This window comes from Hippoglossus hippoglossus, chromosome 15 (assembly GCF_009819705.1).
Source record: "Hippoglossus hippoglossus isolate fHipHip1 chromosome 15, fHipHip1.pri, whole genome shotgun sequence".
NCBI lineage: Eukaryota > Metazoa > Chordata > Actinopteri > Pleuronectiformes > Pleuronectidae > Hippoglossus > Hippoglossus hippoglossus.
Genome location: NC_047165.1, coordinates 23,295,086 through 23,319,736, shown reverse-complemented (window position 1 = coordinate 23,319,736; position 24,651 = coordinate 23,295,086). Strand labels below are relative to the sequence as shown.

Sequence of the window (24,651 nt, the reverse complement as noted above, 5' to 3'; positions counted from 1 at the left end):
GAGCTGAATATTAGTATTTCATACCAGTACTCTATACCAGTATTGGTGGGCCATGCCAAAGCAATTTGTTTTTTCAAACTTTCTTCTTAAATACAACAAGTTCCCAAACTTTATGGTAATGAAAAACTATTTATTTGGCATACTCCTTTAAGTAGAATACGGACGTCCACTTTATTCATCAGTTTCAGTAGAGACAGGCCAGAAACTTAAAGGGATAGTTCACAGAAACTCTAACCAACAGGAAGAAATGTGAATTGGAAGGTCTAATTTCAGGCAGCATTTTTGGAGTATGTCATTTTCTATTAAAACATAGGTGACTAGAAGTTTAGATACCTCAGAAACTTGAATGAACCTGAAATTCCCCTGAGCGAGTCATCTGTGCAGAACGAATCTGCTTTTAAAAATGAATATATAAAAATGTAAGTATGGAAGTTAACGGTTATAAATTACACATTTTCATTTTGCAGGTATGTTTTGGCTGAATTTGCTACAGCCCTATTCTTCTCCACAGTAACTGCTGATAATGTTCATGGGTATTAAAGAATTTACACCGATCTGCTTTACAAAACTAGCAGGAAAACTACAATTTCTCCTAATCAGACTTGGAATAAGAAAAACTGGTGGTCATAACATAAACCTACAGTGTTATGGCATCTGGACGTCTTTCCTGTGTTTCTTTACTGAGGATCATTGAGGATATTTATAAATGGAAGCTGCTTTGATCCCCCATAAAGTAAATAACAAAGCAGTATTATTTCTCCTGTGTTTGACATGATAATGCATTTCCCATTTCAGAGTTGGGTTCAATGTAGGCTCTATAACCTGGATGCTGTTGTCAGAAATTTGAAAATTGTATGGTTAACAGTAAAAGATCTAAAGAATCATTTTTTCACTGTAGTCAGATTAAACCGTTACACGTGTTATTTCTCTCAAGAAGGCATGTGAAGACATCTTTTGATTGACTTGGTAATTGATAAGGCTTCAGGAGCTTGTAAGTGCCAGTAAGGCTATTGGTTCTCTGCTTCCTCATCTCTGTGAAAAATCCAGTTAGAGTGTTCTTGTAAATACAAATGCAAACTATATTCCATGTAGCCCTTTAGGAAATGTTCTTTTGCAGTAGCCATTACAGCCATCCTCCCAAGCATTTGGAAAAGTTTTAATTTCTCTAGGGCTTTCAAATTGCCTGTTTAGTTTGCGCAGTAGCATTGTTCCAAGCATCTATAAAATACCACTGTGGCCTATTGAAATGACCATATGGAGCTCCATAGCATTGTTCAATCCTAATTGCCCCCTTCTACAAGTGTCAATTTCATTCAGGAGAATATAGGGACTGAGGGCAAAATAGAAAAATGAATGAAAGAAGGGTGGGGGCCGACAGCTACTCAGGCTGACATTCATCAAACTTCTCCCGACAGATGGATAAGAACACTGTCGTGCAGGACTTTGTTCAGCAGATGAACAGTAGAATTCTCCCTGGATTTCATTTAGCCTTGCTGGTCTTGTTAAAGCGTTGTCTCTCTCCTCAGCAGGAGGAGCCTTGGCATTGCAACCAAGGACCCTGACTCTTAATTTTAGTAGCTGAAGAAGCCCAGATCAATAACCATCAGTGTTTGGTTGTGGGCCGCTGCGTCGATCAAAGGGGAGGGGAGGGATCACCCACCCCTCATCTGCTGCTCCCCCTCTCCCTGCCTCTCTTACAGAAGATGTCATTTCATTTGGTCCGTTTTCACTGAGAGCTTGTGAAGTATGTGTCAGTGTACTCCACTGATGTCTCAGATGTTTTTCTTTGTGGATTTCCTCTGTTGATGTCTACATACAGACACATTGATTTTATACATGTTCATCTAGGACAGAACCCCTATTAATATATTTAGCAGTCACAGAGCCATGGATCTACAATGCCATTTTACTGTCATTTACAAAGTTATTCATGCTTTCTCTACCCTCCCTTGTTCGCAATATCATAAATAAAGGAAGTCCAAAATACCTCGACAAAATATTTTGATGATGTGATTATAAATTATACTGGTCAACAAGAATGTCTTTTAATTGTAGTCAATTTCTTCTTCACAATAACTGTGGCAAGTGTAAACTCAATTATTGGACAGTTTTGTGAGTTACATGGAACCATGTGGGGACATCAGAAACTTGAAGTTGAAGGTAGAAAAATGTCCTGTACTGTTGGATAAAACAACACAATTCTTTTTAAGTCCTTTTAACTTGCTAATCTATGATGGAAAAACTTTGTACAAACACTGCGGTGCATATTAGGGCTGCATGATATATCATCGCGATATCAACATGCGTGATATACAGTACATATTGCAAAAGACTGCTTGAACTGTGATAAATGGTGTTCCATGTGCCAATGCATTTGCGCTCTGCATGTCAATATATTTGGCCAATCAGATGGAGATAATAAATTTAATATATTCAAATCGTTGACAGGTTTTTCCCTCAATTACTCAATGTCCAAAGAAGAGAAAAGAGAGAGAACAGAGAAGCGAGGCGGCTCCGTCAAATTTCTTGCCACCCCCTCCCCACTAAATTCTACTGTGGAAACGTCTAGTGATCACGTTTGTCCCGGGTCAAATTCATCATTATGGGCGGTTGATTATATAAAATAATTGCGTAGCTTATTTATGACAGTCCCAGAACCTGAAGGGAAAGGAACGCAGACACACACACTGACTCCACCTCTTTCTCTCTCTTAGACTCAGCTGACGTCTCTGACCCGCTACAGTTTATATGTTTATTTAATATAAACACTGATCATCACATAATGGTCGATACTTTTCTTGAATTCGTTAAACCCTGATTCAGAGCAGTGCATTGATCAGCCTTCCCGCTCGCTCTTTTCTTCTCTCTCTTTCTCTCTGTCTCTCTCTCTCTCTGTCTCTCTCTCTGTCTTTTTTCAGTGTCTGCATAGACTACTATGTGGTCAGTATGGGGTCTATGTTAGTAGTGAAACCAAAGCAGAAAGACTGTTTATTTATTGCAAGTCATATTTTCATCGCAATATTCAACAACATTATTGCATATCGCAGGTTTACCTAATATCCCGCAGCCCTAGTGCATATATATTTGACCATATGTAGATAGTTTCTAAAGATAACTCATAACCTTGATTTCTTAACAGCACCTAAGCCACAGATGTATATTATAGTAGTCTAACTTTAGAATGTTATATGTAAGTTTCAGTTCTTGGCACTTATACATGTTAAGTACTATTTAGATAAAATCTGTGTTTTTATCTGTTGCACATGCTTTTTGTAAGACTAGAAAGTTCCTCAGTTGCAATTGCAACACTACAAGAATATAAGCCTTCTCTTCTGTGATGTGTTGGCCATTAAGAAAACTCAATATTTTCTTGCTTCTTCGTGCTCAGCTCCGCAACACTGTGATCCTGTGGAAGACAGGCCTGTTTGTATAACTCTTGACTTTACTTAGAAAGTGCAGGGTCTTAGCAGAGACGCCACGTTGAAATATTTGTACAAATTGAGATGGTGTGGTTGGTTGGGGTGGATATTTTTTGTGTGAGTCTCATTTCTTGATGTTATTTGTGCGTGTTTCCCCTGTGTTGTGTGGACAATAATGTGCGTCTGCAGCTCAGATACATCTCCTGTTGTTGCTCCCAGTGTCCTAAGCCTTTTCTGCTCCACTGCCAATAGATGTGCATGTGTTAAAGATGGCCTCTGTTTTGTGGTTAGCCTGCCTCATCTTGAGGCGTTCTCCTGGGGCAAAGGTTCGCCCCCGCCTTCCCGCTCTCTCTCGGACTCTTTGGTGGGGTCATTTGGAGAGGTAATCCACACATGGCTGGGTACTCGCTCTACAGCTCCAAGCAGAAAGACGGGGCTCTAGCCTGGTGAAGGTAGATAGGATTTGGCTCATGGTGAATGGCAATGGGCTCATTTGACACACCTTTTTTAACCAGTTATAGTAAACTTGAGTTGGACTTGTACACACTCTTGAATCAGGACTGCTACCCAACAAGCCCAGCCCTCAGATGGCAACATGCACAGCTGGGTGAGCTGCTTTAATCCTGCATTTTTTCTTTTTTGGTCAATGTCAGCCAGAGGTCAACCTGGTTATAGAATGATTGCCTCACCATGGCCGCAGCCATCGTTATTTATTTCATTTCACTCCCCAAGCCCTGGAGATTGAGTTGAAGTACAGAGCCTGTATTTAGACTTTATTTAAGAAGATTGGTTGTGGCCACCGACAGACTTCTCCAGTCAGCCCTGTGTTCACCGATGGCCAGCCGGATCAATACAACACAATTGAGTTTTCCAATCTGTGGACTTTGGGAATGCAGCCACAGCACTTACAGGGTGATCGCTTGTGATGAAGTCTTCATCAGGATCTATTGACAGATTCATTTGAGCGCCCTCATTCCACCCTTACTACATGTTTTTTTTCACACTGTAAAGTAATGGGACACTAAAACCCTATTTAAAAAGTTTTCTGGCAGCTGATGGACAGATTGAAGCAGCAGAGCTGTTTCACTCTCTGAAGTTAACGCTGATTCTTATTTTTATTTTGGTTAAATCCTAAATTTATGGTTTTTTAGGGGGGGGGGGGGGCAGTCGTTGCTAAATTTAGACTTGGTGTCATCCTTCATCCAAAACTGCTCCACACTCTCAGATGTAACACTTATTAAAATATAACACCACATGAGGAAATATTCCAACAAGCAGCAAGCAAGAGATCCTTTACTTTTGAAAGCGAGGCCTAAAAGTGACCTGGCGGCCGATGAAGGGACTGTGAAAATTGCCAAATTGTTTCATATTTGATTTCTAAACAAAGCCGCAGGGATATTGGATATCACACAGTAATTCACAGCCATCACATGTGCACCTTGGAAACTGGTTGGACACTCTCCTCTGTGCTTTTGATGTCCGAGTTGTTTTTTCTTGTCTGGAGTGGAGTTGCTCTTAAGAAAGCCATAATCCTCATGGTATTGCTGCGGCGAGCGCTCCTCTGGCACAACATTTCCCAGCGACGTGCGTGACTCCACTAATTTTCCCCATTGTTGTTTTACCTGTTTTGTATTTTTGCTTCCCCTTCTTGACCCCGTTTTTTTCTCTGAATTCTCGAAAGAAAGCGAGACCAGTGAAGTCAGGGTGGATTGGCCAAAGGTGGTTCCCAGACTGGAATGCCTAGCGAAGTGCCTTTCTCTGTGAACTGATAACTCCAGCTGGGTTTAATAAAGTTTAGGATTCAATAGGTAGGGCTTAGCTCATGATTATGGTTTGCTTCTGATAGCTGATATTTTACTGTGGTCTGTTTATATAATGGCTCATTATTTAAAGTGTTGTTTAAAAATAGAAGTGTATGATTATTTATATATTATTTTTAAAGGACCGTTTCTACCATTTCTATTATAGAGGCGTATGAGTTTTTCTTGATATTAGAGGCTCCTTTTACCAAAAACTAGCAGTTATTGATTCTGAAATTTAGACCAAGATACAAAACATCCACAAGCTTGTATCACAAAACGGGACGACGGAATTGCAATACCTCAACTCCAAGCTACAGTCTGTTGAAGTGTTATGTAATTTAAGTTGGGGCAGGATGTACATTTTTTAAATATTACACATTACACCTATTTTTTTCTTTCAAATGCATGTGTCACATAAAAATGTTGGTCAAATTATGATCGAGTGATCACGTCTGCAATAACCATGTAATTGCAGATCCCCTATCCCAGGTACCACAAAGTATTAATCGGACCGTGGCTGAAAAACTCTGAAAAACTCTGAACCAAAGCTGAGCCAGTTCTGGAGAATGGTTCCACCTCTAAACAAAACAGTTTTTATGATGCAGTCAAAAGCAGTTCAAATTTCTCCAATTACTTTTTACAGTCAGAGTCTACATCCATGCCTGCTGCTCTGTGTAAATCAGCATGGTAACATGCTCGCAATGACAAGCTTAGCATGCTGATTTTAAGCAGGTAGAAAGTTAGGGTCTCATGTTAAAGATACAGGGTTACGGTTACATGCTCACCATGGTCACCATATTAATTTAGTGTGTTAGCATGGCAACATGCATTTCCTCTGCCAGCACTACTTAAGGCTGTAATAATGTCTAGGTAGGCATCAGATAAGTTTTGACCTGATCATGGGGCTTGACACAAAGTTAAAGGATACCCAAGTGATAACTCTACAAACTGATTTCATATAGATGGCCGGTCAAGGCAGATGACCCGCCCACACTGAGTCTGGTTCTGTTAGAGGTTTCTTCCAGTTAATGAGGACGTTTTTTATCTCCACAGTCGCCAAAGTGCTGCTCATTGTGGGAACTGTTTAGTTTCTTTATGATTGTTAAGGTCTTGACCTTCTATGTAAAGTGTATCTTATGATTTGGTGCTACACACATAAAATTGGATTGAATTGAATAAAGATGGAAATTTGTTAATTACTCTAAAAGTCAGGTCCAGGATGACCAAAGTCATGACTGTTTTGTGTATCTTTCTCCTTCAGAGCTGTCAGATATTGAACCCAACATATTCCTGAGGCCTTTCCTGGAAGTGGTCCGCTCTGAGGACACCACTGGACCAATCACAGGACTTGCCCTTACCTCTGTCAACAAGTTCCTTTCCTACGGCCTCATCGGTAAGAGATCTCAATATTAGCATTGTCTATTACATTTTTTGGGGTACATTTTTTCCCTGGAAGTACCCACATGTACTGTATATTTTATATCTTTGTACATGTGTGCATACACTTAGTTAAAAGTAACACCTAGTAGTCTAATACAAAGGTCTTGCATTAGTGCTGCTTGTCTTAAGTTGTGGTACACAAGAAGGCCTAATAATTGTAAGTCCATTCATAATAGGTGATGTTGCTACATCTCTGGATAGTATACAGTTGCTACTACCCCATTATTCTTCAAATATCTTCTTTTCTTAACCACTGCACGAACCAGTGTTAGACTGGCCGTTCTGTCGACTCCTCTGAACAGTTGCTGCTTACTCAGCAGCTGTTACTCTTTTTGTAGCACTTTGATTTTTTACTAAGTAGCTCAGACTTAACTTTTTTTGTTTTGAGAGGGGCTTTGACAAGTTTATAGTGTTTGTACATAAACTAATAGATCAACTTTGCACCTATTTATTTGCATGTGCTCTGAATTCGGATTTATATGGAGGGTGTATCAGCTAAGCACTTTCAAAAGTTTGGAGTTTTCCATTGGGAAGCTACAGTTTGGACTATTCTTTTGCTCATTCAATGTTGGGTCAGTCCAGGAATGCCAGGAATAGGAATGGTCTATTCTCATCATAAGTGCAGAGAAGTTATGCTGGTATATGGACAGCACTGCCTGTCCTCATTAGCCTCATCATGGAAATATGGCCCAGTGTCTGCCAGTTGTTTTGTTAAGTGTGAAATAAGCATGCATCACCAGATGTTAGTCTAAATAGCAGTCAATGTTACAGTGGTGTCAAAACAGCTGCAACCATTACTAAACTAAATAGGAGTCTAAAATTGCAGGGATCTTGTACAGTGTTAAAAAAGCTGCTGGAAATGTACCTTCCATATCTGGGTCTTTTATTTCTACAATTTAAGTGTTAAACCAGATAAAATACCATGCATTTGTATGTGAGACATTTTCTACAAAAGATGAGGACTGAGGATGTTGTGAATTTCATTCAAACTGAAGAGCAGGACTTGATGCTTTCCAGACTGACACTGAAGCTCCTCGAGGTACAAGTTAAGAGGTCTGTCTGCCCAGGCTCACACATGCACACGCAATAGCTGTTCAAAGATCACCTCACAAATCGCCGTCTGAGTCCCAGAGCCCCTGTCAGTCCAGACCTGACACCAGCCCCCCTTTATCCCCACCACCCCCATCCTGACGCCATTGCACCACCACCACCACCACCACCAGCACTCAGTACTCAATTGCACTGCTCTAAGGGATGCACAACTGTAGCACTCTAACACTCACAAGGCTCCTACTCTTCACTCTCAGTGAATATAAGGAAATATCACAGTGGTTCAACAGCTCCATTAAAGCTGCTGCATCTCAGTTTGACTGTTGCTCCTCAAACAGATCAGTCTCCAGCAGCCGGTTAACACACTTACCTCTCCTCGTGTTTTACTTAGCTATGTATCCATTTTTTCTTGGTGGTGGGGCTGGGGTGGAGCTATGAGCAAACTTTATTGAATGTGAGTTCAAAGACAATTAAAACCTAATCTGAAGAATGTGTCAGAATCTCCCAGAGGAAGCTAAATGCCTATTTTCTTATATTTTATTTTATATTTATTTCTTACTCCATAAATCTAGGTTAGATAGGTCAGTAGATAGGAATAATAGAATATATGTAATTGATAGATAGGGTATGTTGGTAGATGGATGGGATCCTAATGGAAAAATTACAATGTTATGAAGCAAAGTCAAATGAGATAGGTATCTCTAACTAACTAGGACAATACGATGCTCCAACCCTATTCCAACTTATTGCACAAGTATTGATATTGAATATTTAAAGTCTTGATCTTACGATGTAAAATATCTTGAGATAATGTATGTTATGATTTGGCACTATACAAATAAAATTTAACTTTATTGAATTGAATATAAGCTGTACAATAATAATGTCCCGTGATATACTGGACATTGGTAGTTCATGTAACACCCATTCACATCAGCTGTGCAATAGGAATATTGCACTGTCAAAAAGCACAAATATTATTTACATTTATAAGCAGGAATTCTTATAATTGTTGTTCAAAGTTGTGTGTGTGTGTATATATATATATATATATATATTTATATTGCTTTTAGGATAGTTGAGTTGATGTGTTAAATGGACAGAAAGCACAGCACTGATGTTGTCAAGTACTGCCATCTCCTGGCTAAGAAGAACTTAAAAAACCTAACAACACCTAAGACCTTTTATGGCCTGGTCCTCTGGATTTAGATGTTTTTAAATTATTTTCTTCAGCATTAGGTTTGTGTGTAATCTTTTCAAATCAGTTTGTTTTATTTACCTGCAATAAGACAGACATTGTTTGATTGGCTTCTCTCAGTGGACATGACTGCATTGATCGTGATGCTCGCTAAATGATTCATGTAACCAGTTTATGTCTTGTGATCTTTCAGCAAATGATGGAGCGTGTTTACATCGAGGTTCAGTTTAAGTTTACACACATTATGCCTCTCTAAGTCTTGAATGAGAAAACAGCCTGCAGCCGACGGTTGTGTCCCTCTGCATCCTGGGTGCTGTGTTAAATATGATCCTCCCCTTCAAGGTGTCACCCTGAACATTTTCCCCCTTGTCCTGCCAACATGTCCAATGCAGCCACTTTACCTCCCTTTTTAGTTTTTTGGCATGTCTACGGCCCAAAAGGAAGGGAAAGGTTCCCCCCCCCCCCACACACACACAGTTATTTCACTCACTCATTTCTATTAGTGTGAGGTAATTCCTCAAAATCTGTGGCCTGAGGTCTACTGGCATGGAAGGAGCGACAAACTAAGCCTTAGTGCTGACAGACATCCACATCTCTGCTCTATCCTCTCCTTCCCCACAGCTCATCACTCCTCCCCCGTTCCTCCTTCATTTTCCCTCTGTTTCTGCTGCCCAGCACAGTCAGCAAAGCCCCTCACTGCGCTGCTAGCAGCCACATGGGTCACTAGCCCACCTATGGCTCAGAGCGAGGCTCAGCAGAGGCTTAAGCTGCAGCCACTGCCAGAAGAGATGAGCTTAGAGTGCAGCTGTAGCCTGCCTGTGACTCTGAGGTTGAATAAATTGTCATTAAATTAAATGGCTGTTATAATAAAATACCAAAGAACATAATTAACATCAGTAGCAAAACGGTTTAACAAGGAAAAGAGCAATACCTCCTACACAACCTCCACAGACAAAAAATCCAAGGGAAAACACAGTTTTCAGTCAAGAAAAAAGCAACAGCCAATGGTAAAAGAAAATGCATAACAAGCAATTGATTTTGAAACAAAGGGCTGGGGTGGCACAGTAGTGCAGTGGTTAACCTCACAACAAGAATGACCAGGGTTAGAAACTGCTGGCTGGCTGCGGTATCTCTGCATGTTTTCTTGTTGCCTGCGTAGGTTTCCTTCCTCAGTCCAAAGGCAAGCAGGTTAGGTTAATTGGTGTCACCTTTAATGTGAGTGTGAATTGGCGTCTGTAGTCGTTTTCAGACATGACAGGAGAATTAGGTCCGGACTTTACCCGGACTTTGCTTTTCTCACATGCACAGCGCAGCGGGAGGCTCTTTACACAGACGCGTTTTGTAACAGTAACAAATCCTCTGCAGGATTCAGGCGGGGGTTGGAGCAGCCAGGTGCAGCAGGGGGATGCAGGAAGTAACGTATTAATTCCGCTGCAGTGATCACATGATCATGTTTACAGCACCCCCTGCCACGAACTCTTTTAACATCTTCACCGGTGTCTTCTATGTGTATGACACCGCTTTTTCACCAGGATATTTTGGTTTTCTTTTTGTTTAATTTTGTTTTCATTTTTGGGTCTGTCACGTGTTAAGAAGCGTCATCAACACCCCCACTTGCTAAAGGTGAATCCAATGGGGATCCCCTGCTGTGTTTACATATCGGATTTTCCTGACTTTCTACAGACTTTATACTAGGGGGCCAGGTGGAGAAAATCGGCAGAAACCGCATTTGCGTTCAGGAGAAAATACGGACGATCTGCGAAGTTCATTACATGTCTGAAAGCAGCTTATGTGTGTCAGCCCTGTGATAGAATGGCGACCTTTCCAGGTTGTACTCATGCATAGTGTCAGCTGGGATTGGCTCCAGCTCCTGCAAGACCCTCAAGGATAAGTGGTATAGCAAATAAATGGATTAAATAATACACTGACAAAACTGTTCAAGCATTTTGGTGTAAGCCTTTCAGCAATAGCAATGACAGCAGCAGACTCTCTTTGAAAGGACACATGTGAATAAAAACATTTTTGAAAACAAAAAAAGATAAAGCTATGAAAGTAAAATGGTAAGAAAAGATAAAACAAAGATTTTTTTTTAAAATATATATATTTTATTATTTGAACTCCACCAGATTTACAGGTAAAATTAATTTTACAGGTAAGAGGGAGGGAGCGGTGCTCTGCCTTTGTAGACGCTGGTATAATATCTTTTGTGGCTCTGGAGGTGCTCTTTTAAGTATGAGAAAGTAATCCAATGCTGTCATCAGGGTCATATTGGCCTTTATTTAATCTCCCCCTTGTGCCCTCCTTAGCTTAATGGAAATACAACAGAGAGTACCTCTTTAAGATATAGTTATATAATAATAAGAATGGGATCGCAATCCAAGTTCTATATCGGTAATTCTCCCGGGACAATGAGTTGCTCAAAACCAAACCACAAGGAACACTCGTGTCTTCTTGTGTCACCACAGCAAATGATCTTTGAAAATCAGCAATCTTTCCAGACAGTCAAGAAAATCAAAACTTTAAATTGTATGCATACAGTGTATTAACCACCGCACACCGTTACTGTGGAGCTAAAACTGGGAGCAGAGCAGCCTGCCTGAAAGATGATCTTTTGCTATTCACAAGATGAACAGGTGAACAAACTAATTTTCTTCTCTGACCATGGAAAATGCAGCAGTCCCTTTGTTTGATTTCTAAAGATGTATTGGCCCTTATGCAGTGTGCAGCTTGAGAGCTTTTTGTGTGTCGCCCTCTTAAAAAGTCACTCTGCTCTTTCTCTTTCTCTTAACTCTCAATCACACCATGTCTTTGATTTTTGTGACCAGAGTTTGATATACTTAAACTTCTTTATGTGGCAGCTGGTTCAACCCCCTATTGACTTTGCCCACATACCCTCAGGCACGTACACACATGTTGAGCCTCTCCTCTCCTCTGCGTTATTTTAACAAGCCGCGGCCCCCTCCACCCAACCCCTCCTTTGGACACTGCTTGTGTAGACTTTGTGCCAAGAGAAGGATTAGTGTTTTATATCACTTATGACATTCTGCCGGGTCCCCCCATGGCTCCAGTTTCTGTGTCTGGCCATCGGATGTTTTCAGCACAACTTCCACGCTTGTTGTCGCCTGCGCCTCTAGAGGGATGCTGGCATTGCGGTGTCTCAACAGCCTTAACCACGTATAAACCAGTTCTCAGCCATTGACCTATTTTTTACTGATGTACTTTCAACTCCAGTTCGTCACAATGAGTAAAATGTCTCAACAGTTGCTAGGTTTCCTCAAGTAACTTAAAATATTTTAAGTCAACTCGTAAGCACATGCTCAAACAGAAAGCTGCAGTGTTACATTAAACCTATTTTTCCACACATCAATGTCTGTTGACAGGCTGCATTGTTGTTTTACTTGGGAAAATCTTCATCTGCAGCTCCTTCTCCCTCCATTCTTCCTCTGCCCTCTCTTCCCCCCTCTGCTTATTAGTTAATGGATTACTGCTCCTGGGGGCGATGGGAAAGTAAAACAGGCTGGCTCCAGGCAGATAGCTGGCCAGCCGCTCAGGTTTCAAAAACACTGGCTCCTGTTGCTCTGACAGCCAGTTTGTCCCAGCCGGCCTCTAACAAAAGACCACATTTGGTCATTAGACCCCAGGCTTTGAGAAGACAATGTGGATGGACCACACGAGGCTTGTCTAGTTGTGTTTATGTGTTGAGCTGTTGGAGCTGTTCGTGCTTGCATAGTTGACCAACAATCCCTACAATCAGATGTTATACCTCACTCAGCCTACAGATCACACCATATCCATCTATGTTAAGTGCTAATTTCCGTTTGAGTGTGTTTCCACCACATGCAGCACAGGTAGAGCTAGTTAAACACTGCTCTACATTTTTACTGACACTGGATGGTGGAAATAAGTAGTCTGTCAATACTTGAAGGCGTCCTGTTCCACTGGGAGTCCACACTGCAGTCCCACCACCCTGCTCTGAACCCAGAGTCGTCTCTGAACAGATGACGTCTACATGGCAGCTGCAGATATTATCAGGCTGCTACAGTTGTTAATAGAGCTTTTAATGTAATGTTACTATAGAATTGTCTGTTGTACTTTGAGTCTTTCATGGAGAGGTCACATAAAGTAGTATTTACACATTCCTGTGTAGGCTACAAGTAGATGCGTGCCACTCACTTTTTCTTAATGCCCAAGATAATCAATATGTCTTTATATATAGATTTAATGGCCACTTTATGAGGTACAGTTGTGAAATGTAATTTAATTCAATACAGGCCTGCAAATAACTATTATTTTGATTATAGACCTGTTTTCTTCTTTGGGGATTAATCGTATGGTCAGCAAATATTAAAAAAATGCACAACCCATAAACAAGTTCACAGGTGATGTCTTCACAATATCTTGTTTTGTCAAACCAATTGTCCAAAACCAAGAGGTATTTGGTTCATCACAGAAGAAATCATTCAAATTTGGGTATAGCTGGAATCAATTACCGAAATAGTCCTCCACTCCCTCCCCACCGCATGTTAGGTATAATCTCAGAGAAAAACATTCAATTTAAACAGCTGTGACATTGTCACCACAACCTGAACATTATACGCTTTTTGGTTGCATCAAATATGTTGTACTTCGTTAATATGACCAGTTAATGTATTCCACACTTAAAAACACTGAAGTGTAGGGAAATCATCAATATGACTAGACTCATGTATCAAAACTGCTCTTGTATGTGTGGGAGTTTGAAAATTGGAGTCAGACCTTTGATAAAAACATTGTTTTTCTTGCTTACTCACAGATGCAAACCATGAAGCGGCAGCAGAGGCCATTGAGAACATGGCAGATGCCGTCACACATGCTAGATTTGTGGGAACGGACCCTGCCAGTGATGAAGTCGTCCTCATGAAAATTCTACAGGTACATCACAGCTTGTTTTATAGTTATTACAGTGGTCATGCTCTGACCTGTACTGTACTTATGAATCCAGTACAGTAGTGTCTAATAAATTAGACAATTATGAAATTCATAGTTGAAGTTCTGTTGAGACTGTGGTTATTTAAGTTTATGATAATATAAATGAATAAATATTAATATAAACAAGTAGAGCTGGGTAAAAGGGCTAATACATAGTTTCTCTTTTTTTCAATCTTTTCACAAAATCATGCCCAACATAATATTGATATATATTTTTGAAACAAACTTAGCAACTTAGCAACCCATCATTAAATAACTGTGAAGTACACGTTTTTCAATCTCTTGTGTTCACAATGTTTATCAATGAGGTCTGTCTGTCTAATCTTTTATTTGCTGAATAAAAGACAAGAATGTAGCAGAGTACGTAGTTGAATAATTTCACTTAACAATTCCACAATGTAATTATTAACAAGTTTGTCATCTTAGGAAAATGCACAGTGTTTTCCACAAGTAAAGAAATGACTTGCTTGCAGCATGTGACAATGTGCATGCAGACTCCTGTAGTTAAGAGGGACACAGTGCAATTCACAGATGTTCACCTACATGCAGACTACCTGGAGACTGTAGCTCTGCAGTGATGCAGAGCCTCTAGTCCTCTCTCAGTTAATGCAATGCAGACATTACAGGTGTTTGGCTGAAAATTAGTTAGTTTGAAAAGAGTGAAAATAAGTTATTTTGAAGAGTAAAATAAAGCATTTTAATCTAAGATGTGCTTAGATTGAAACAGACAGAATGTTATCAACTTGGTTAGTGCATCAACTGCAGATTTTTGTACAGTTGTATTGTTCTGTTTAAGGTCCTGAGGACTCTGCTGCTGACGCCAGTCGGAGCCCATCTGACCAATGAGTCGGTTTGTGAGATCATGCAGTCCTGCTTCAGGATTTGCTTTGAAATGCGCCTTAGTGGTGAGTAACATGCAACACGTTCATGAACCACTATTTCTATCAGTATATGTTTCACTTTACTTACAGTCACATCAACTCTGCTTACACAACATATTTTTTGCCATTCTGTAATGTATTGGTTTCCGGTCGGGCGGGGGGTCAAAACATGCAAATATATCTGGTAAACTAAATTTGATGGCTCATAAGATGATTAATGGGATAGAACTCCAATCAAAATATTTTTTGGGGACAATGGGTGTTTGCTCTTTCAGACTTTTCAACAATCATTTGTATTTTAATATTTATTGTTTGACATTTAGTTTCTTCTAAATGTCTGTGTCTGGTGGTCTCTCACTCTTAGTTCGACTGTTTCTTGCTTCCTAATTTCATTCTGCCTGGTTTTCATGTCTGTCTCCCCTGTGTTTGCAGACCTTCTCAGGAAATCAGCTGAACATACACTGGTTGACATGGTGCAGCTACTTTTCTCCAGGTAAATAAGTAGCATGGTGAAGGATGGATAAAGATTGTGGGTAGATGTGTTTAGTTCTACTTTAATGTGTTCACTGCTGAGGGGTTTAAAGCCAAGTTTATTCTCATATATGAAAACATTGTGCTTATTTAGGGACTGTTTTGTTGGCTGAACTATCTAATCTACTCATAAAGTGCAAGCAGCGATGATCAACTTACCATGTAATGGCCAAATATCAACATTTGAGGCCATGCCATGGATGTAAACACAATCTTCATCAAAAAAGCAATCATTTAGCTTTTAAATGTGGAGGTCTCTACATTGCGCCCACCGATTATTTAGTCGGTTTCATTAATTCTGTAAGAGCAATTTCATACTCCAAGTTTAAAGATATTTCACCACAGAACAAGAGCGGGCTGGACTGATGCATCACAGATTGGAGGTTTCCTGCATATATTTCTCTCTTAGGCCTCATTATTCCCCTTAAAGCTCATGAATTTCATTTTGCTCTGTGCTTAAGGTCAATGGACCACAGATTTACTAATGTCATAACATGATTTCTCCTTTGGCATTTAGCAGAAGAGCCTGACACAAGCACAAGCACATGCACACACATACACACACCATCTCCACAAACCCCATTCAGATGCATCAGAGTGCCAGTCACATTCGGTCGCAGACAAAGGGATGAGCCAAGAGAGCTGCACACCGTATGATCTGCATATAGATGAACTTGGTCTCTGCTTCAACAGCAAAGCTCCCAGCCCCATAAATACTAAGAAGCATATCTATGCGCACGCACACACGCACGCACACTCACACGCACACACACACACACACACACGCACACAAGCACACACGCACACACACATTCCAAACTAGCATTGCCAACGATGCCAGACAGAAGCAATCAGGAAAATAAGCTACAAAAAAAAGCTTGTCTGCTCATCTGAATATGAAGGAGCAGACCTGGAGAACAAACAAAGCTCAAAATAAAGTTATGGTGTGATTCACCTCCTCTCTTATGCGTGTGTGTCACCACCAAGACAATTTGACACAGGATTTGTCATAAAGTGATGCGTTAACTTCAATCCGGCTGACGTCCAGTGTTGGTTTTTGCCAAGCTTGTTACCATTCACTGATGCTGCCTCCAAGAATTCTTGGCCTGTTTTCATTTATTGGCAGGCCTCTTGTATGGCACCTTGTTATCATCTACTGTCATAAGATTTTACTGTGCATGTATAAAAACAGAAATGCCCGACAGCCAAACTCATAAATAGAGACATCCCTGCATGTGAACAGCAAACATACATATAAATGTAGTGTCATCTTGTTATTTCATCCTTCTGATACTGCTCTCTCTCGCTCACACACACACACACACACACACACACACACACACACACACACACACACACACACACACACACACACACACACACACACACACACACACACACACACACACACACACACACACACGGCTCTTCATCTCATTTTGCTCATGTTCAACCCCCAGCCCCCTGACTTGTACACAGACCCTTTGAATGGGTCTGGGCCTCCCCCCGTTCCACCCCCACCAGACAATAATGAGCAGCAGCTCTCTTCAGCTCCTCATGAGGACTCTTAGATTGCCTGCTGAAAGTATTAGGCATGTTAATCTGTTGGACCCACAGATCATCCAATAATCATGCTCGCAAGACAACACTCTATTAACGCCGAGTTGATGTCAGAAGGGGGCTGCTGGCTCTTTGTGTGTGTGTGTGTGTGTGCGTGCGTGCGTGTCTGCGCGAATGGGGTGACATCTCATTTTCCAGCAAAGCTTAAGAGTACAAAGAATCCTATACTATCCTATCTTTGTGTAGCGCCCTGAGAACAGCAGCCAGCATTGCTCGTAAAATGCTGGAAAAGTTTATTTGTGGCTCAGGTAGAAAATGTTGAGATTATGACTGTGGTTTTGCCACTTAAGCAGTTTAGGACACGCTCTACAATGCTTTTCTACTAATTGTTTCATCTTTTTCGTGGGTAAATTTAGCTTCAGTGACGCGAGACTCACACCAGAAGGATATAAAACTGAAAATCAAAGCAGCAGAGGCAGATGTTTGCTGTCTTTAAGTAATTTATTGTGCAAAAATGGCATACACAACACAATTGTGATAATGTAAGTAATGTTTCAGATTTTTGTGAAGCCTGATTACATGTTTGCACAAGACAGATTACTATACAACATTTAGCATACCTGTATCCCTAATTTTAAACGAAATAATCTGTGACTCCAGCATTGAGTAATTGATCATGCAATTGTTGAAAAAACTTGTGACAGACTTAATTTTCTTCACAAATTATAAAGTGAATGAAGTCTTTTTTTAATTTTAAGATTTAAAAATGTCCGACGCTTCATCTGTTGTCTTAGACTTGAGCATCGATCATGTCAAGAAACAAACATGCAGTCATTTATTAGATACAGATTAGATACAAAGATATTTTAAGGTTTTGTCATCCCCTATGGCCTATAATGTAATATCACGAGCTAAGTTACCAACACTTACACAAAATTAGTTTACAGCAGTTTAACCAAACATTTGCTGTATATAAATAATGACATAATGGCCTTAACAATTTTTTTTTTTTATTTGTGTCAAGAAATAAGTGATAATTTTTGCAGCTCAGTTCAGATGTTCTACTACTTTTCTACTCAATTTTGGTGAAGATTAAATCCATCCATCGAAATATTTCCTGTTTTTTTTCTGCCTGCCTGCGTTTGTTTCTGTGTATTTCTGATGATCCTTTGAAAATGGTTTAGGATACAATAGGATAAAACTTCAAGTCAGCAAATATATGTTGCATTAAGTTGTGCTACATGATGAAATTAATTAGTTTGTTAATTGATTGAAAACAATTGAAGGCAGTGTTACTATATTACTCATATAAGATTTGTCGTTATTTGTCTTACTTAAAAAAGTGCAAGGACATGAGATCATTTAAGTATCATCCTAAGATAATTTAACACTTAAATTAATAACAAGCATCAAAATACATTGAATTGAGTCTTTGAGTATAGTATTATTCGGATCCTGCAGTCCGAACCATAGAGCACCAGACTACTGGCATGTCGTGTCATGCTGGCAGCTGTGATTCAGGTTCTGTTGTTTCCCTCCTGATGTGCGCTGTGGACGTGTGTATCTGCTGTCAGTTCTCCCATTTTTTCCAAAATGACACCTCAATGCGCAGAAAGGATTGGGATGAGTTTTATGTAACACTGGGTCAGTGATACTGCTGACCGAGAGTCGTCAGCCTGATGCACCTGAATGAATGTAACTGACAACAGAAACCCTCATTGTTGTAGAGACATGAGCGTGTTTTAAGGTGAATCTGTCAGAGCCAGGACCAGTGGCACCACTCTGACCTTAATACATTTCAATAGTTCAATAGTTCAATCATGAAAACATGTTGTGTGTAAAACAACAAAACATTTGTATCTAGGCTTGGTGTGTAGAAGTCTTGATGAAGGAAAAGCTTGTTGCTTAAGTTTAAGTGCATCATGTTGGTATCACTTCTTAAAGTTCTTGAAGATTGTTTGTGTTTGTGTTTGGATTACTGTATATGGTTGTGTTACTGTATTACATCGTCCCTAAAATAAGGGGGGGACATAGATTTGAAATATGTGTAGGATCCAACATGTAGGCATATTGTGACTAAAACATACTAATTTGAATCATTGCTGTCTGTTGACATTTTAGGAATGTAACATTATCAATAAAAGAAATGAATTAACGATGTGATATTTTATATTTATGTGAATCATATCAGATTTTATTATTTTGATCAATTTGACCGAAAGGACCCGATTGTTGATATTGAGTAATACCCCTCTGTGGAGCATCTGCCATAAGTGAATGTTTGGACACTGGAAGTTTTCCTCCTGCATCGAGGTCACAACACGACATGTATTAAAAGCACAGTGTGGACAGTTGAACTGGAGTCAGTGAGTGTGGATCCAACTCCTTATGTTTGGACTGTGTTTAAACTGAGTACCAGTAAATATAGATTATAAAATAGCATAGAAGCAATTCACTGCTACTGATGTAATCTGAATGAAAAGCTAGTGTGTTAAAAAAATCATATTTTCCGCACAAACAGTTTTTTCTAAGTTGTATGTTATTTTTCTTACAGACTCCCACAGTTCAAAGAAGAGGCCAAGAGTTATATTGGTGCCAACATGAAGAAGGTAACAGGACTGAGATATTGAATGTGCCTGCTTATTGTTTTTTTTTTTTTTCCTCCCTCATTTTTACTGTCTTGGGTTTTCTCATTATCATTGTGCTGTTTTTCTTTAGGTTTCTGTCTATGGCTGTAAAATACAGTTAATGATTTAATAGCATCACTTAAAAAACTAAGTAATATGAACATGTCCTAAAGACCACATCAGCCACATAATCCCTGCACGTTGTCATCAGTGGTATTCTATTTACTTAAAGACATCTTATCTAGAATGACCCTTAAAGATCAACGTCTGGATAAACCTATCCAGACCTATCCTGCTCCTGTCACCCTTTTCTGACTGTGTACCCTCCCCTCTCTTCCAGTCTTATTTTTGCCCTTTCAGTTCAGTTTTGCTTTTTGGAACATTTAGTGTTTGGTTTAAGTCGTCCATCTTTCTGTGTCTGCACGTTTCCCTTCCCACATGCCCAACACTGTATCCTGGACACTCAGGATCTCATTTGAGGAGAAGCACAAGTCAGAATCGTAGAGAGAGGGCTAGTTAAATAGTGCACTGCTAGTTCCATAGTGCACTGCCCACTGTCATAGTGCACTGCCGTTGAGACAGGCAGGGCGAGTTTGGCTTCTTGGTGGGAGTGCATACAAGTGACTTCCTATTGAATTTTCTTTTGTCTCAGGTAAAAAATCATCACTGGATTAATTATTTTACATTTAAAAAAAGGTTCTCCTATTTTCTCCAAATTCTATCATCACCAGGATTTACACCCAAAATGAAGGGAATGTCAACACTCCATTTAATTCTACAGCTGAATTTTAAAAAAAAAATTCATGTCACTGTTCTAAAGTCTCTCTGAAATGCAGGGAATGAGTACGTCTAATAGAAGTATAGGTGAGGTAAGTTGAGGGTCCAAATTTGAACATCACAAAGTGGTAATTCAGTATTAGTGCCTGAAAAGCTAGTGAGTATGTACAGGTAAGTCAGTCATGTTTGGGAGGCTGGGCTGGAGGAAGTCTCAACTAGGACTGTTTGCATGGGAGACAGTCCCGGATGATTCACTTTAGGCTTTTTTCAATACCAATTATGCCAAGTTCAGACCTTAGTACTCTGGGAGTTTGAACTTAGAAAGGGGAACAACAGTGTTATTGCTAGTATGAGCAACCCAACTCGGATTACATTTCATCACAGTTGTACCTGACTGAACTGTTTGTACATAAGAAACCCACAGAAGCAGTGCTGTTGGTAAACATTCAACAACTATTTATTATGGTTATCCTCGTCTTCTCAGACAAACTGGCAGTAACAAATATTATATTTCGCTCAAATGCTATCTTCTAAAAGGAATGTTATCATATAACAAAATGGTACAGACAACAGAGTGATGAATCGACAAAGGGTTAGCTGAGCCACTGAGATGAGATGTTCTCACATCTCCTAAAGACGCCAGACCAAATTTCCAAACAGGTATGATTTGGATAAACCTACCTCAGACTGAAATCTAAAATTACTTTCTCACCTGAAAAAACTGTTGTTTCTATGACTAATACTAATTACTCTACTCTAATACTAATGAAACAGGCTTCATACTATACGAATATAACTAAAATGGCTGCCATATTGCTATTATTAAATATATTATATTGTTGTTGAGCTGAGAGCATTAGTTCCAGCAGTTGCTGCTTTTTGCATGGTCTGTCTCTCCATCCACTCACTCTGCCTGTTCATCAGCTTGCTGCCCATTCTTTAGTGATTGGAGCAAATATGGCTGTATGTGTGTGTGCGTGTGTGTGCGCGCTTGCATGTGTGTGTGTGTGTGCGCACTTAAAACCCTGTGAGCTGTTTGGGTCCCACTCTCCCACCATTAAGCGTAAACATGTATGCCTGAGTGTGTTGGTCCCACTGCTGACATGTTACCCATCACTAATCACGGGCACCTGCCCGCTCCCCTTCTCTTCTGAGGCTTACAATATCTTGTGGAAAAACAAACGAGTGCAGGTAAGGAAGATAACTTCAAGTATTAGGGCTGGAGAATCTCTTCCTGTAACCTTTCCCCTGTCCTTCTTTAAAGACCACTCACTAACCTTCCACCCGTGAGACTGTAAACGTGGCTAAAAGCAGGAACTTGACAAGTGTTTTAAGAAATAATCATCTCATATAAAACAACATAGGGTCTAATGTAGTTAAATTCTGAATGGTCTTTATCATGTTAAACATAGTTCACTATGACAAGTCTGTGCTTGTGAGTGCTCTCATTACATTTGTAATATTATTGAATTTTGTCCTCTTTTATTTTTTACAAACTCATGCATATGTCTAAGCCTCTGCATGTCATGCCAGCCATAAGCCCTTTCATCTTTTGCTCGATCGAGCATGCCTCAGTATTTTTTTTAAGAATAGATTACATCACAAAATAGATTTAAGAGTGTCTGAAACTGTAAATGTTTTGCATAAGTAAATACAACCCTCACAATGATGAAGCAGAACCTTTTAAAATTCAGTAACAGTAACCCACATCAAATCATAATCAGTGGCTGAGGCTCTTCTTGGTGCACAATGTTCATGTATATGCTATGCTGTTTTTGTTCTGTGCATTGTGTTATGAATTTATGATGCTGTGTTCATTTCAGGCTTTGATCAAATAGGTTCCTCTCTGCACCTCACTCAGTATCTTCACACAGTTAGAGTACATCATCTCTCAGGGAACACCTAAACAGAGGGGTTTTATTTTAGATTTCATCATGTGCATCTGCTCTTTTGTTCCAGGCATATTATACAAGACAATTAGACCAGGGGTGTGTTTGCTCCAGTTATTTAAATTAGCTTCTATGACCATAATTAACTATAGAGTTTAGTATAGTGCAATAAATTATAATTAAAGACAAATTATTTTGAGTCTCCCTGAGGCAGTTCAGTATGTAGAAGTGTTAATGCTGTGGAAGGTAAAATATGCATCCGTTTATATGAGTGAGTCCTTTATTTCAAACAACACACTGATTTAACATTGCACTCCTATAAACATTGTATGGCTCATGATGGATAGTTTAAAACTAAAGTTAGAACCTTTAGATTTGCAGCAAAACTAGAGGCATCATCGTTTTTTGTCCAAACACTATTCTTCCTTATCAAAGCCTGACTGCATTACCTATAATGCAATTTGACGGTTAACATTTATCGGTGTGTTGGGCACAGTGTGCCAGTAGTGGAGAGATAAGGAGATTGCTACATAGGTCTGCTAAACCCAGGACTTTCTCAGTGATGTGCTCTTGTTTCCTGTAGTTGAAGATGCGTGCCGGTGGAATGAGTGAGTCGTCCAAATGGAAGAAGCAGAAGCGCTCGCCGAGGCCGCCTCGACACATGGTCCGAAGTCCCTCTGGTCAGATGGACCCAGCCCAGTCCAGCACCCTCAGCAACAACAACCTTTCAGGTGAGAGACACTCCGTTTTAATGATACACTCACAACCATCAGTGGTCACCTAAGTGGAGGCTGATGAAGTCAAAATCTGCAAGTTGTCTTCTGTTAAAGATTCTGGTCGGGTAAATATCAGACAGTGAAGAATTGTATAATATTGATGCTGTTTTCTGGGTTCCTTGGTGGACCTTATAAATGCAGATGATTTTACCCAATGGAAGAAGCTGCACGTGAAAAACAACAGAAAAAAAAAACAAAGAGAAGGGAATTTTGAAAGGTGGAAAAAGAATCAAGGTTCAAAACAGATACAAGCTGACCTCAAAGATCAAGGTTCAACAGCAATTATTGAAATAGAGACTTAAAAATTTACTGGAGTTTGATAAATTACAACTTTCAACTTATTAATGGAATATGTGTATTTAGACTTGAAGGTTATCAACACTTTCAGCAAATTCTCTACATTTGTGCACATGGATATATGCTGAGACGTGCAATTTTACACCATCAAATCATATCTCTTTTGTTAGGTGGCGTCCCGTTCATTGAGCAGGGCCTGTCTGCCTCTAGCTTACCAGCCTCAGACAGTGCTGGCTCATCCATTTCCAGCCCTACAACCACAGATAGTGGCCTGGACACCTGCTCCAAAGCCACCTCCAGAGAAGACCTTTCTGACCTGGAACAGTGCAGCTTGTCTGCAAACACCCTGGGCCCTGAGCCCAGCTCTCCAGATGCACACGTAAGACTTGTAATATACAGCACTTTTTTAAAAAGATTTTGAATCGTCACGTTGATCTAAATTGATATTAAATTCATTATTTACACCAAGGTAATGTAGTAACAGGTAGCACAGGAGATAGCCGTTTGCCTGTTGAAGCTGGCAGTTGAAGAGTAAGAGGCTGGAATCCGCCAGTTTGTCATAATGAATAAATCCTCACGTGTATCAGTGGCGTCAACTGGTAACTTTCTGCAAAATGCTAACAGCTAACTGCTACTGTCCGGGGGCTGCAGAATAAAAGCACCAATGGTTCTTCTTTGAATTATTTCATTCACATTACTTTATTAAACTTAATTATTACACTACTTTATTTCACTTTATTTAAATGTATTACATGGTTACTTACCATCGTTACATGGTCATTGTACTTAATTTAACTTTATCAGAACTGTACTTTATTTAACTAGATTTACATATATGGTTAATGTTGTGGCTTTGGCTGAGGGGTAGAGCGGTCGTCCTCCAACCAGAAGGTCGGTGGTTCAATCCCAGTCTTTCCCATCTGCATGCAGAAGTGTCCTTGAGCAAGATACTAAACCCCTAATTGCCCCTAATAGAAAAAATAGATGCACTGTATGAATGTATGTGTGAATGGGTGAATGACAATAAACTGGACTGTAAAGTGGTCATCAAGACTAGAAAAGCTTTATAAAAATACAGACCATTAGAATTTGTACACTGTTTACATTTATTACAGTAATCTAATTAACTTTATTTCATTATTTTGAAGTACTGTACTTAACAGTACTGTATTTAACTTAATATAATTGCTCTATTTAACTTTGTTCATATGTACTTCAAGTAATGTTATTTAGTACTGTATTCAACTTTATGATAACTGTAATGTATATTACCACTGTACTGCATTCAGCTTCATTCTAACTGTTGTTTTTATTAGCACAGTACTGTATTTAACTAACAGGTAGAAGACTTCTATGCGGGCCAAGGACTTAGTGAGCTCTTAGAGTTGATCCGAATGACAGATTCTTCATTAGCATGGCTTTAAAACGGAGCCAAG

At 39.7% G+C, this 24,651-nt stretch overlaps 1 protein-coding gene across 6 annotated transcripts in view; it reads left to right on the top strand.

The window, feature by feature from the left end:
- The window catches only part of gbf1 (golgi brefeldin A resistant guanine nucleotide exchange factor 1), an 84,239-nt gene that overhangs the window by 34,582 nt on the left and 25,006 nt on the right, over positions 1 to 24,651 (top strand). For 3 of the 6 annotated variants that reach the window (XM_034607938.1, XM_034607936.1, XM_034607937.1), the window contains exons 4-11: positions 6,483 to 6,614; positions 13,702 to 13,820; positions 14,674 to 14,782; positions 15,191 to 15,251; positions 19,404 to 19,458; positions 21,409 to 21,444; positions 22,726 to 22,873; positions 23,386 to 23,594. In XM_034607938.1, the coding sequence (XP_034463829.1) occupies positions 6,483 to 6,614; positions 13,702 to 13,820; positions 14,674 to 14,782; positions 15,191 to 15,251; positions 19,404 to 19,458; positions 21,409 to 21,444; positions 22,726 to 22,873; positions 23,386 to 23,594 (869 nt within the window). The remainder of the gene's footprint in view (positions 1 to 6,482; positions 6,615 to 13,701; positions 13,821 to 14,673; positions 14,783 to 15,190; positions 15,252 to 19,403; positions 19,459 to 21,408; positions 21,445 to 22,725; positions 22,874 to 23,385; positions 23,595 to 24,651) is intronic. The other 3 variants (XM_034607939.1, XM_034607940.1, XM_034607941.1) reach the window with 1 other exon arrangement.